The following is a 15,373-nucleotide window of genomic DNA, read 5'->3' on the forward strand; positions in this document are numbered from 1 at the left end:
CTCTGTTCCATTGTGTGAATGGGTCCCATGGTCTGGTATCTGTTAAGTCTCTGTTCCAGTGTGTGGATGGGCCCCATGGTCTGGTATCTGTTAAGACACTGTTCCAGTGTGTGGATGGGCCCCGTGGTCTGGTATCTGTTAAGACACTGTTCCAGTGTGTGGTGGGCCCCATGGTCTAGTATCTGTTACGGCTCTGTTCCAGTGTGTGGATGGGCCCCATGGTCTGGTATCTGTTAAGGCTCTGTTCCAGTGTGTTGTGGGCCCCATGGTCTGGTATCTGTTAAAGCTCTGTTCCAGTCTGTGGATGGGCCCCATGGTCTGGTATCTGTTAAGGCTCTATTCAAGGTGTGTGGATGGGCCCCATGGTCTGGTATCTGTTAAGGCTCTGTTCCATTGTGTGAATGGGTCCCATGGTCTGGTATCTGTTAAGGCTCTGTTCCATTGTGTGAATGGGTCCCATGGTCTGGTATCTGTTCAGGCTCTGTTCCAGTGTGTGGATGGGCCTTATGGTCTGGTATCTGTTAAGGCTCTGTTCCAGTGTGTGGATGGGCCCCATGGTCTGGTATCTGTTAAGACACTGTTCCAGTGTGTGGATGGGCCCCATGGTCTGGTATCTGTTAAAGCTCTGTTCCAGTGTGTTGATGGGCCCCATGGTCTGGTATCTGTTAAAGCTCTGTTCCAGTCTGTGGATGGGCCCCATGGTCTGGTATCTGTTAAGGCTCTGTTCCATTGTGTGAATGGGTCCCATGGTCTGGTATCTGTTAAGGCTCTGTTCCAGTGTGTGGATGGGCCCCATGGTCTGGTATCTGTTAAGGCTCTGTTCCAGCATGTAGCTGATCTACTTATCTTTATTAAGCGTCAATGCAGCTGTGATGTATATGCATGCTCTGATGTCGAAATGAAAATGTCATGTATTAAACTGTATGTACCATATGCCGTTTGCTTGGTCCAAAATCTGTTGAAAAATATATTTGCACCATAAACTTTTTGTATGCCTTGGAATTGTATGCCTTTCATTTGCAGTAACAAACTAACATTTGATTTCCGGAGATATCAAAGTGTTTGATGTCCAAATTCACAAAACTGTTGAAAGGCTGTGCTGCATTTTGTGTATTTTGTTTGTGCAAACTGATGCCTGGGGGGGAATGTGGGGCGTCTGTGGGCAATCAAAATATTCCTGACTGACACTTCACAGTTGAGCCGCATTATAGAAGTCAAATAAAGCAAACTGACAGCTCAGCTCCCAGCCAAAGAGAGGGCTTATTGGGGGGCAGCGTGGCGAATGTGTCGATTCGGCACGGTCCTGGACCGCTCCGTAACCACGGGCGATACGAAGCAGTCGGGGGGGGGGGAGTCGCTTAAAACGCACTTTTACCTGAGAGCGAAAGAGACAGGGTGTGCGAGGGAGGAAAAAACAGCCAGTTCATGCAAGAAGTGTCTTAAACCAGTTGTGAAGGACACATCCCCGCTGAACGGAATGTTACGTACTGCCCGCTATATTTGAGCTAAATATAATCCTACGTTCCAAGAAAAAAGGAACGAAAAAGTGGATAAATAATGTTGAATGAAAATTAACCTCTCGCATTGGACCCTTAGTATGAATGACTTGGACACGAAAGGTTGTGAGAGAGGTGGGGGGGGGGGAGGAATCGGGAACCAAAAAATAAAAGTTACTGAATAAAATATTCGTATTTCATCCCCAGGCTTTTTGCCTTGCAGACACACAGTCCTGACAGTGCGGACAAGGCCTAATCTTTATTCAGGACACGTAAGGACTAGTGTGGCCAAGGGAAGCAAAAAGAAAAAAAAAAAAGCATAAACAAAAAAACAAACCCTTGACTTGACTTTCCACATTGGCTAGAAATTACAGTTGTCAGCCTTAATTTCTGAGTTGTTTTCAGGCTCGGAGTGCAGTACTAATCAAAACAAACTCCAAGTCCAAGTGACAGCCCACTTTTGTCTTTATTTGAATCTCTTTGATTATTGCTTTTGTCCTCTTGAACGCTCACTGGCGTATGTTATCAACTGATTTTTCTGGAATCATTTTAATTTTTTGTTGCTATTGTTCTGTTTTTGTTGGGGGGAAGGGGGGGTAGGCTTTTGTTCAGAAGCGGCAGCCAGCCTTCGGAAAGGCCGTATACGTTGTTAAAATAAGCCTGCGGTCATTGTCATATTTTTTTTATGCCTTCCCCCCCACCCCCCCTGGTGCACCCACAGGTCTATTACCGCTTCTGCTCCAGAGCGCCGATATAAAAAGGCGTTGAAAAGCTAAACCCGGTGATGTATTTACAGCAGAACGCCTCGCCCACCAGCAGCACAGAACCGGCCTCAATCACGCGGTCGTATCTCACCCCTCTGCCTCCCCTTATAACGCTCTCCCGGTGTGAGGGAAGGCCTGATTAGGTCCAATAAAACGCCACAAATGATTCAATGTTTATTATCCGCGCGCCTTTTTTCGCCACAATTTATGGAAAGCTCGCGAACTGAGCGAAAATGCAATTCCTCGCTCTATTCTTTCTTTTATTTATTTATTTATTTATTTATTTATTTATTTATTGTTTTTTCATTCTTTTTTTTTTCTGGAGTTTGGGCCCCCAAAGTGCAAACACTTACTTTGCTGCTCGGCGAAACTGCGGGCATTAGCCACAGAAGGGCATTGTGGGTAATGCGCAGGCAGCGGCGTTATCCCTAAGCCCCTGGACTGAAGCAGGAAGTGTGACGTTTTTTTTTTAAAACGAGAACGCAGGTGAGCCCAGAAACCCAAACGCCACAAAGCAACCAGTTTAGCTCATTTTACATAACCCTTCTCTCCGTTTATCTTGTAGGTCCTGGGGCGTGCATCTTGGCGCTGACAGTCTTTATGCTAACCTCAGTACAGCCCAAAGTCATAAACCCAACTGAACAGGGGAAAACGACGCAAATGTACCTTCGAAATAGGCTCAGCACTTTATATGTAAAATGAAAATAACTTTCAGCTCCATTTTTTGTTAGACACAAGCGGACTCTTGCGGGACTGCTTCAGAGGATCTACTGAAAAAACATCCGATGCAACAAAATGTGAACCAGGATCAAAGGTGTCAATAAGAGAGTCCTCTCCCAGAGACATTATCTTACCTGTTCTTCCACTGCCATAACAGAACATCAGCAAATTTCTGCAGCAAACACTGGGACCGATGCCATGCCATCACCCTTTCACTGGCTATCCCCTTTTTCACGCACCTTCACCCAGGTGAAAGCCGAATGGAACGGAGTCTATGACCGTGTGAGAGTGAAGTAAGGGTGAAATTAAGATTTCTGCACACAATCATGCCCTCACACACCCAAACAGTTACTGTCTCTGCTCACTCAATCCATTACATTACATTTCAGGCATTTAGCAGACGCTCTTATCCAGAGCGATTTACACAACATTTTTACATAGCATTTTACATTGTATCCAATTATGCAACTGGATATATACTGAAGCAATGCAGGTTACGTACTTTGCTCAAGGGTACAACGGCAGTGTCCTATCGGCCGCCAATCCAAGCACCAGATTATCTCATTGGAGACGCGCGGAGACATTATTTGCCATGAAGCCAGGCCCCCTATTGCCTCCGTCCCATATTTCCAACTCGACTCAGCTCAATTTAATTCAGTTTTATTTCGCGATGCGCTTTTCACAAAGCGCCCGCATCTCAAAGCACTGCACACACGTTCTGGGCCCAGATTCCCCAGAGTCAGAGTCAGCCAAGGGCCACAGCAACGAGGAGAACTCCCTGGAGGATATGAGAAGAAACCGAGGCTTGATCCTTGACTGGGGTGGGTGGGTGGGGGGGGGGGGTATACACTCCTGGCACACACAAGGGAGGCTAATCATAGAGGAACCAGGAGAATGGTGGGATATAAGTTCAAGCAAGAGGCAGAGTGACGGTCACATGCGTGGTATAGCTCAGTGTAGCTAAGAACAGGAAACACTAAACTCCAGATGTAAATTACACTGGAAAACACTTTGCTCAAACAACTGGGACATTATGACAGAAGAAAAGTAAACTTGACTGCCTTGAACTATATTCAGAACTGAGGTAAAACATTTAGCCTGCTGAGCTCAGCAGAATTAAAAGGTACAATAGCACGCTTCTGTCTTGCTGAATTGCATCTCTTCTAGCTTGTGAGTCCTTATCGTGTTTATTTGTCATTTGTTTTAATTGCTTGATTTAATCCAAAACTAATTAAGCAATGCAGTGATGTTTCCAGTCCGTGTTTGAATGAAGAAGCACCCTGAACTGTGCTGTGGATAGACAATAAATCACAGATAAAGGTACCCTTTGAGGCTACGATTTGGAGCAGGTCTTTGCTGGAAGAGTTTACTGAAGCTGGGAGGGTATGGAGTAGGTCTTTACTAGAAGAGTTTACTGAAGCTGGGTGTGTATGGAGCAGGTATTTACTGGAAGAGCTTACTGAAGCTGGGTGTGCATGGAGCAGGTCTTTACTAGAAGAGTTTACTGAAGTTGGGTGTGTATGGAGCAGCTATTTACTGGAAGAGTTTACTGAAGCTGTGTGTGTATGGAGAAGGTCTTTACTGGAAGAGCTTACTGAAGCTGGGAGGATATGGAGCAGCTATTTACTGGAAGAGTTTACTGAAGCTGGGAGGATATGGAGCAGGTCTTTACTGGAAGAGCTTACTGAAGCTGGGAGGATATGGAGCAGGTCTTTACTGGAAGAGCTTACTGACGCTGGGAGGATATGGAGCAGGTCTTTACTGGAAGAGCTTACTGAAGCTGGGAGGATATGGAGCAGGTCTTTACTGGAAGAGCTTACTGAAGCTGGGAGAGTGTGGAGAAGGGCACCATCACCATCTTTGCCCGAGGTGCAAAAGCACACAATCTTTGCTTTGGGGTGCTTATGGGCAGGCTGGCCTGCAGCATCGGGAACAGTGACATATTTCCCATTCAAACAGAAAGACAAAGCAACAAACCTATGAAGCATAATTTCCCCTAGGAGGCACCGCCAACAAGTGACAGATGGAGCCCATTCACCTGAACCAGGCTGCCCACCGGGCCGCTAACCCGAGATGAGACAGGCTGCCGGTTTGTCTGAATGCCCGGTCATCCGGGTGTAATGCAGGACTAAAGACCTACCTCCCGCACGGTCCCTGCGGTCCCAAAGACAGCACGACGGGGGCAAGCATACACCAAGGAGCGGAAGGGTTAATTTCTCAAATGAATTCAAGGTTATCCCGGCTTTTTTGAACAACAGACAAAGGAACATGTCATAACCATGAATTGCACTGGATGTGGTGATTCTGTTTAAATAATTAATTAATTAACCAATTAGATAATTTATTATTATTATTATTATTATTATTATTATTATTATTATTATTAGGGTGTGTTGTATAGCACTGACAATTCTCTCTCAATGACACATTTCATTCTTTCTCTCTCTCTGCTTCTCCCCCAGATCTATCATTTATCCAAAATGAATGACCGGGCTTGTTTTGTGGAAACCAGTGCTTAGGGGTTCCCATGCAGACTTTGGAGTTCCATGTGTAGCCATAGCTGACGGGTCCTGTGATCTCCGGCTCAGGTCCCAAACGACTGGGAGTCACTGGATCAGCAGACGAAAGCAGACCCAGGAGCAAAAGAACTCCATGTGTTTTGTTCATATAACAACCTAAATGCTTTTACTTTAGATTCTGTTTAAATGGCCCGTGTCTACAGTCCCCATATCTCGCAAAAACTCAGGGAAGGAAAATGTGTGATCCTGGCCGTATAAACCTCATATTTCCAAATCCTAAAAAGTCCTAAAATGGCCTGGCTTTTAGGGGACATGCACAGATGGGTTTTGTTTTGTAAAAGCGATGTGAGACTTGAACCATTTTCACACCACTTACATTAGAGTGGTGCTCTTCGTATCGTGCCTAACGGCGCCTCCCGGCTGTGCCGGTTTTCACGGCGTTCGCCTCCGGTCCGAGTTCCGCGTCAAATGCGAACCCGACCGGAACGTTCCGCGGCACTCCCATAGCGCTTAGCGTCAGCTGGGTAAGACACTGGGGCTGAATGGCAAGGGAAGTCTCCGAGGCGGCTCTATTTCCTTGTGTTCGTCGCTGTTAAATGTCGACATCCTCTTGTGCGTGTTGCCGCATGTGCGTATCATGGTAAATGGTAAATGGACTGCATTTATATAGCGCTTTTATCCAAAGCGCTTTACAATTGATGCCAGAGCAGTTAGGGGTTAGGTGTCTTGCTCAGGGACACTTCGACACGCCCAGAGCGGGGATCGAACCGGCAACCCTCCGACTGCCAGACAACCGTTCTTACGTCCTGAGCAATGTCGCTATATCACACGCGTGTGTTGCCATGCTGCGATGGCTCCGGAGAAGGGCGATACCAGAAACGCACTCAAAAAAGCTGGGACGAGGACACGCAGTTTCGCGAAAAAAAAAAAAAAAACGTCCGACGCTCGAATCCCGACCTCTTAAAATGGTGGACGGAGCGGCGCCATCTCTCAACCCGCCGCGCCGCCGCCAGGAAACGAGAAAGCAGCGGTGCGGCCGCGGCTCGGCCCCGCGACGAGATCGCCCCCCCCCCCCGTTTACCGGGGGACCCCGGGGGGGCCGTTTGTCTTCGTTAGGCAGATAGGCCCCCGCATAATAGATCAGCAGGCTGAAGACCGCTCCTCATTCAACAGACAGAAGGAGGATTAGGGGCCGCGGGAGCAATACGGATCCAGAGAGGTTTTTTGTTGTGTAGTCGCGCGCCCCAGCACAATCTGTTACACCGCTGATCTCCCCGCAGATAATCCCGCGTCCTCGTTTTCGAGAGGAGCCCGTTCGCCGAAGGTGACAAATCGCAGCCCGATGACGGACCACGGACTCACGCAGCAAGGACGAAGCGCCGCGGCTCGGCGACGGACTACTGACAGCGCCAATCAAGAGCCGTCGAAAGACAAGGAAAACCGTTTCCGGAAGGAAGCAAAAAAAAAAAATTGCCGGCAAGTTCATCTTACACGCCTAACATCCCGGAAGGAGTATCACAAGGTGTTACGCCCCTCCGCGACAGGTGGGGGCGCTGGCCGTTTGGAGGCCTGCTTTCTTGTTTCAGATAATTGGAAGCACCTGTGGTGGTGCCCGTAAAAGGAAGCCTGGAGTCGGCTTCTCAGGAGGGGGGCTTTATTTTCTCCTCGCCGTTGGACCACGGCCGCGTCTGGATTTCACCTTATGTTTTTTGTTCTAATAATAAAAAGTATTGTTTATTATTGGGAAACCTTGGTGTCGGCATCGCTTATGTTTGCGGGTGTGGAGAGCAAGCGTAACACAAGGGGTGGGGGGGGGGGGGGGGGGGGGGCGTGGGCAAAGAGCTTCAGGATGGCGGATAAAGATGCAACCCCCTGCTCTACTGGAGAGGGTGGGGGAAGGGAGGGGGGGGGGGGGTGGGGGGGGGGGAGAACAGCCCCATGGGATTCGTGAAGAAAGCTGTCTCAGAACGGCTGGCTTCCCCCCCAGGGCGCTGGAATCCGGAAGATGAAGACGCCACTGCGGCTCGGATGCTGCCGCCAGACCCCGCGTGCTTATTTACCTTTCAGCTTCTTCTGTTTCCCTTTTCCCTCCTGGGCCTGCTTGCCTCACATAAGTCCTGTTTTCCTACAGCTCCCAGGTATACGTACAGTAATTACAGTCTCCCTTTTTTTATGGAGTTCCCAGGAATACTTTCTTACGGACCCTTTTTCATATGGAGTTTCCAGGAACAGTCAATCAGGGTCCAGTGTTCCTGCTCATGATTGTCAGCCATTGCCTCAGAAGTTCGCTTGGCAGAATATGCATTTTGCATGTCACAAAGAACATCAGAACAAGTGCTCCTCAAATTCACTTCCTGTCATTTACAGGGAGCTCAGCTAATAAAATGACTCTGTAACATTGACACCCGTAATACTTTGTGACTTCATGAGAGAAGGTCCTGGGGCTGAGGGTCCCAGTGTGTGAGCTGATTGATACGAGTGAGCTGCTCATGAATCAGGGCGGTCCCCTGATCCTGGCGAATGGCGTCGAGCGGCTTCAGGGGCTTGCATTAAGCAGCTCGCCATGGCAATGCTGACAGGCTGGTGGTTGTGTGGGCACACCTGGCGCCCCCCCCGTAGGCCGAATAGGCAACCGTCTAAGGCCTTAAATAAATTTTTCTATATTTGAGGAAAAAAACGGAATGGTAATTCATGCGCTGTTATTAGCAGCTGTTAACAAAAACAGCACGTTTTTTACCAGAACATTTGCAATCAGTCTTCTTTGCTTGGATATAATTGAAAAGGGGGCCTCCAAAAAGGGACCACCCCCTCCTTTTATCTGACAGGTTTTGGGGCACACACAGTATCTAGAGACAGGAACACACACAGTATCTAGAGATAGGAGCACACACAGTATTTAGAGACAGGGACACACACAGTATCTAGAGACAGGAGCACACACAGTATCTAGAGACAGGGACACACACAGTATCTAGAGACAGGGACACAGAGTATCTAGAGACAGGGACACACCCTATCTAGAGACAGGAGCACACACAGTATTTAGAGACAGGGACACACACAGTATCTAGAGACAGGAGCACACACAGTATCTAGAGACAGGGACACACACAGTATCTAGAGACAGGGACACACAGTATCTAGAGACAGGAGCACACACAGTATCTAGAGACAGGGACACACAGTATCTAGAGACAGGGACACACACACAGTATCCAGAAACAGGGACACGCACAGTATCTAGAGACAGGCCTTGAAAGAGTCTTTGATATTCAAAGTTCCAGACCTTTGTTTTTTTTTAGGAATGCTTCAATTCCAACAAGAAAAAAGCGCTAGACATCGCTTGTCATCCCATCAGTTTCTGAAAACGTTTCAACAATGCGATGAACAAAAGAATGTATTTAGCAAATTATGTTTTTTTTTTGTTTTCTTGTTTTTTTTCCTGTCCAATTTGCATACAAATAATAGCGCGTTCACAAGTTGGTTTGCCAAAATAAATAAATAAATAAAACAATAAAGAGGGATCATCAGCGCTGATTAATGTCAGCCTATTATGGGAACAGCTCTGTTTCTCTCCAGATTTATCCCTCTTTTTGTCAGTCAGCTAATTAATTTCAGAGAAGTCTTGATGGCTTGATGTGAGTAGCTGCTGTGAAACAGACGTACTGCGAGCAGCGTGTCGAAGCCGTCTCCGCGCAATGGGAAGCGACAGAGCTATCTCGTTATCTTCTGTTATCTCCGAAGCCGCCATTAATCGGCCGAGCTTTGCGGCCTTAGGCCCTCGTGGCAGCGTTAGCGTCCTAGCGGCAGCGTTAGCGTCCTAGCGGCATCGTTAGCGTCCTAGCGGCAGCGTTAGCGTCCTAGCGGCACCGTTAGCGTCCTAGCGGCACCGTTAGCGTCCTAGCGGTAGCGTTAGCGCCGGCTACGCTCGCACGGGTTTCCGCTGCAGAAATCCGCGGGTTAAGGTGGCCAGAGACGGTAATTGCAGTTGGCAGATCGGGCGTTGAAACCGGGCTGGCGGGGGCACCGCCGAAGCTGGAGAACGGGGGGGGGGGGGGGGGACGGTTCCTTAGAGTCGGCGGTAATGAGGAGATGAGGGAGGGGGATGAGGGTTCGGGGGGGGGGGCCGTGACCTCTGATCGACGTGGCGGATCAAGCTCAGCTGCCAATTAGCAGGGAGTGACAAGGCTGCCCCTTTAGCACGCCTGACGCCATCCGCCGTATCTGCTGCCTAACCTGCCCCCCCCCCCCCCCCCCCCCCCCCCCCCCCCCCCCCCCCCGACAGACCCCACGCTCAGAGCCAACGGAGACCGCTGCAAGCCCGATCTTCCTGCTCCAGCTCCAGAGAGGACGAGGCTCACGCTCCCTCGCAACTCTGATAATTGCCATCGCAGGCTTTTAATTAAATCAATGAAAGCTATTATGGCAATTACAGGGGGAGACGAGAACACATTGTACCGGGCTCAATATGTTTAGTAAATGCTGTCACCGTTATTACCCAGAAAATGGCGAGGACTAATTTCACCTTAATGATGTGCCTGTGAACAACGGCTACTCACACAATGGCCTGCACGTAGACGACCCATACCCCCCCTTCCCCCTACACACACACACACACGCTCACACACACACACACACACACACACACACGCTTACACACACACACACACACACACACACACAGACATATGTACCAATGTGTGCAGACACACTCACATACATGCACACAACCACAAGCATACACAAAGACACCCATGAACGCACACACACACACACAAATATGCTCCGGTATTAAACAAATTGGACACTGCGCCGCTCTCTTTGTGCCGCTCCCGCACATCCCAATTGCACAAAACTAATTTTGCTGATCAATAATTCATTAGTACGCGAAGGGAGCCGGCAGCCTCTCTCCACTTCAAGGTGAATAACAATTTACCTTCAAACGGCTTTTCGGCGCGAGCCGCGATTCCAGCGGAAGGGGCCCCGGCAAGGTAAGCTAACGCTCATTAGCATCCGCAGGCCTGCTGTTCTCCCCAACACCCCGCCCACTATTCGCATGCAAATCCGGCCGTTACTGCACCCCGAAAAGGTCCCACCGCACCCGGGACAATAAAGCTCATCCTCTCTCTCTCTCTCTCTCTCCCTCACGCGCCCCTTTCAACACGTTCACTGGTACAGCTCGTTTTTTTTCTCGTTGTTTTTTTTTTTTGTTCTCACACAGCCCCCGACACGGGCAGACCGCGCGGTTTCGTATTTCCACGTGCGTGCGCCCGTCCCTTCCGTAGGATCCGGAGCGCTCTCCAAAACCGGGAGCTTAAAAGACTGAACCTTAAAAAAAAAACTATTTCTGTTCCGCGGTCGGTACAATGGCGTTGTCAGCGCCGCGATTATGCTGTCACTCAATAGCGAAGTTGCGTACTAATTACAGACTAATTTCCGCAACGATTAATCAAACATGTCAAGAGAAAATCAATACACGGGCTAAAATATCCATTTGAGCGGATTTCTTCGTCGCACACGAGTAGTATTGTGAGAATTTTTAAGCGAAATTGACATTTCATATAAAACCTGTTTGCCTTATACAAACGAGGAGGGCTCATTCTCGTACTGAGATACAGGAAACAAGGCGAGTGGTAGGACCGGAATAACTTAAATATGGGCTATGATCACTGACGAAGCTCAGCACCCAAGAATGAGCTCAAAATAGTCATGAAGGGACACATCTATTCAAGCACAAAGCACACGGTTTGAGTGTTATCGTCTCTAAACAGAAATATTCCACCTGGGTGAGCACAGCCAAGCTATTATAAAGGAAACACGTTTATAATTAAGTGTGTCTGCATTTGTGTGTATATGTCTGGCCATTTTGAGTGTGTGTGTGTGTGCGTGTGTGAACACACTCCCTATGAGTTTACATGCAGACAAGGCTATTACTGTTGCTGCAGATAATTAGCTACTGTCTCAATGCAAGTTGATGAGTTTGAAGATAATAGCACGCTTTGTTTCTATAATGGCTTGGCAATGTCCTCGGAGTTCTTTACACACCAACTGTCTCAAAGTACAAAGCAGAGAATAAAGTACCAGGAACCAGACATAAAAATATGACCAATAAAACAACTGAGCAAGGCATAATCTGCCTGCTGTAAATTTTACAGGCAGACACTGTAGGTTGTAGACTACAGTAATGTGAGTTATAAATTTGTTTACAGGTGTATGATTGTTCCTGATTCAGCACTCTGGAGAAGTGCATTATGGGAAGCTGTGATCCTGTGGGCCTGTATCAGGAGTGCACTGTGGGAGGATGTGATCCTGTGGGCCAGTATCAGGAGTGCACTGTGGGAGGCTTTGATCATGTGGGCCTGTAGCAGGAGTGCATTGTGGGAAATGGAGTCATTTCTGCTTACTTCGTAGAGAGTGATGACTCCATTGGTCTCGTTTGGGGCTTTCCACTGCATCAGGATCTTCTCCTCATATGGACTGCTCTGTATGGACTCTGTGGGGACTGAGCCGGGCACTGGAGGAGACACACACACACACACACACACACACACAGTGAATTTACAGCAGAAGCAGGGAAAGAGGAGATGAGCACGAGTGTTGACCTGTAGCTCAAGGCCACACTGTGATGGCGGTGGGGGTGGGGGGTGGGGGGGTGGGGTCAGCGCTGGGGGTCGCAGACTAAACCTGGAAAGGACAAGATTGTTTTCAGCAAAAATCGTGTGCGGAATGAATAACCGCGAATGGCTGGAGGTCAGGGAGGGAGGGACAAAGCCATTAGGATGGAAACCCGCAGGACCCAGGTGATGTGTGGCGGGAGCCGCCGGTGTCGTGTCACCCCTGAGCTCTCACTATAAATCCCAGTCACGCCGGGCGTAAAAAAAAAAAAAACAACAGCGAGAGGCCCTTAAACTGCAGGAGAACAAAGCCGCTCTTCGTTTGTCTGGGCGTTTGGTGCAAGACGGCGCCTCTGGCATTACCGGAGGGCTCCGCTCAGTTGTTTTAAGCCGGGGGATTTCCTGGGGGGGGGGGCACTCTGACTGATTTCCTGTTCATTAAGAAAAAAATAAAAAAGTCTGATGAGTTTAATTCTTCTCGGCCAGGAAGGCCGGTACGACAGCTTTGTTAAAAGGCCGTTTAGCTGAATTTAACGAGCGCGCGCGGGGCGCCTGCCTCGCGCGCTCGGCCTCGCTGATTGGCCAGGAAGACGAAGAGGCACGTGGTGTGGGGGGGGGGGGGGGGGGGCTACAGGAATTCAGCACTAAGTAGAGCGCTGAGAGACGCCGCCATGTTACCTTCTCTCAGTTCAAATAACGCCTGACTACTGTCTGAACAGGCCCTCACTGTAACAAACGAGGCGCTGATTAATTAACCAGTGGGACAGCATCAAGGCAAACCGGAATGGGCCTATTAGTGAATCGAATACCAAAATGGCATCCAACAGTTTGATTTTTTTTTCCCCCCAGCAGCACCCCCCTGGCTACGGGACTATCTGGCTGGGGCTCACTATTTGCAATAGAGATATCGGTGAACCTTACATAGATTCAAATCAAGAAAAAAACAAAACTTTTTCTTTTTTTCATTTTTTTCCTGCGAACGGTAACGTTGATTTCTCATCTGAATAGCAATATTGAATTAGTGGAACAATGGGCTGCAATTAGATTTGTGATCTCATTTTCTCCCTTATCGCTATTTTAGAGAGAGTGGGAGAGAGAGACAGAAACAGACAGAGAGAAATAGAAAGTGAGATATATTGAGGGAAAGAGAGAGAGAGAGAGAGCGAGAGAGACAGTGTGTGTGTGTGTATGTGCACGCGTGCTTGTGTGTGCGTGTATGTGTGTGTCTGTGCATGTGTTTTTTTTTTTTTTTCCAATAAAATAAAAATTGGCAATGTACCACATTAATAAAAAGCTGATTAACTTACAGCAAAGAGAATCTGAATGGCATGTTTCATTAAGTTGCTGCCACAGAGGCCGACAGTAATTTCTTTCTTCTCTTGTATCTGGTGATAATGGACCTGACAGCTGTGTGCACGAGTGAGTGAAATCCGCGGTGTCAAATTGCTTCCAGTCGGTCTCTCTGCACCTCCTTGCCCAGAACATGTGGCCCGTAATCAACGATAAGGCATTAGGGCCCTTATTTACTGCCACCGTAGTTTGATATTTGACAGCTATGTCATAGCTCTATATGATATATGAGGCCTATATTCCTCTACATAACATTTTAAAGGTATATTCCTCTCGCAAATGACACGCGGATCGGGATTGGTCTTTGTTTTTGTGATGTGGAGCCGTGGACTGAAGCTTTAAAAAAAGATTCAGGGGGGTTCACGGTGGCCCAGGAGTGCCAAATTTAAAACACGACACAAACCCAAATCGGCGCATGCAATATTGAAAGAGAGCAAAACAGGAACAAAAATGAAAAATGTAGGAAAGTAAATCTTGGTGGCAATACGACGAGAGAGAACGTGTGGCAGGAGATCAGATCTACAGGTGGACTCGTTCCTTGTATGGAATCCGGCCCCAGGTGCCTTTTTAGGTCATCAATAAGGGCGTGGCTATGCCATGAGAACATAGCCCTCAGAATATTGCATTGAATTGCTATTCATCTGTTCGGCTTATCCGTTCTGGCTAAAGAAGCTTAATCAGCGCCTTCATTTAAATCCCTCTTAAAATCTCGTGTTTGCAGAGTGGCTTTTAAATTATAAGGAGTCTTTTTCATTTGTTTTAACTGGGTCCAATTAATTCGCGCTTTTTTTCCGTTAATCTGCGAGTTCTCTGAGAGTCTCCCTCTCTGAGAGTCTGCGGCCACCCACGGTCTCTGCTGCGATACTGGAATGTTAAGTGTTGTATTCTTTTAAGGTGCATGTTTTTTAAAAGTACAATATTGTTTGTTTGCGTTCACTGCCCAATGTTCCTTTGGAGCAAAGTCTTTGAGCTATAAAGCATGAAAGGTCATGTGAAAAAGCATATTATTATTATTATTATTATTATTTCACATATTTACAGGAATGCGTGTGTGTGTGTGTGTGTGTGTGTGTGTGTGTGCGTGTGCGTTTGTGTGTGGCTGTCTGTGTACGTGCCAGAGCTTAGCCAGCAACTGCTGGTTTTTGGCTGGTAGAAATGATCAAAGCTTTCCAGACATTCTGGCTGGCGATAAATAAATAAATAAATAAAGAAAGAAAATTATAAATAAACATTTATAGGCTAGAGCCAAAGTCATGGCTCGTACTGTCTCAAACACGCATTTAGCTTATTTTGCCTCAAAGGCACAGCAGCTTATCACTGTTCTCACCCCAGATCCCCCTCCAGCAGGCTGGCAGGCTCAGCTAGGCACCAAGCAGCGATTTCTATCGGGTCAGAACCCCAATGAGAAGCTGCTGCAGGAGGAGGCTAAACGGCTAATGCTAATCTCAAAATGCACTAAGACATACAAGACTGTCATTACAAGTCAGCAGCTGCCCACTTCCACGCCCTGACGTATGGGTGCAAACAATAGCACACACTGTAGCCTAAATAAGCTGGTGCTCATCTATCAAAGCACTAATGTAACTGTGTCTGTAAATAAGCCATTTTCACTGTGTCAAAACTCGGTGAACTAGAATAGGTGAATAGGCCTAACGATGAGCTTGATGTGATCAGCAAATTGATGTTTCATTGTTCTGTCGTTAAATGCACTCTTCTGCATGGCAGGCTAAACCCAAATAATGCATTTATCTAATATCCAAATAAGCCGATTCGCCGTGGTGAATAGTGAAAAATTGTGTTTTTTAGGCTACGGGATTTTTTTCATCTTTATTCAGGAAAACATGATTCCTTTATATTCAGAAGAAAAGTAAGTTTCACTAAACAGCTAATGATGCAAGATCATTACAGCT

The 15,373-nt window shown here is 47.6% G+C and overlaps 1 protein-coding gene across 17 annotated transcripts in view; it reads right to left on the reverse strand.

Moving 5' to 3' along the window:
• The window catches only part of ptprt (protein tyrosine phosphatase receptor type T), a 297,385-nt gene that overhangs the window by 132,504 nt on the left and 149,508 nt on the right, over positions 1 to 15,373 (reverse strand). For all 17 annotated transcript variants that reach the window (XM_035389554.1, XM_035389544.1, XM_035389558.1 and 14 more), the window contains exon 9: positions 11,904 to 12,013. In XM_035389554.1, coding sequence (XP_035245445.1) covers positions 11,904 to 12,013 — 110 coding nt within the window. The remainder of the gene's footprint in view (positions 1 to 11,903; positions 12,014 to 15,373) is intronic.

The sequence above is a fragment of the Anguilla anguilla genome, chromosome 13 (assembly GCF_013347855.1).
Source record: "Anguilla anguilla isolate fAngAng1 chromosome 13, fAngAng1.pri, whole genome shotgun sequence".
Classification (NCBI taxonomy): Eukaryota; Metazoa; Chordata; class Actinopteri; order Anguilliformes; family Anguillidae; genus Anguilla; species Anguilla anguilla.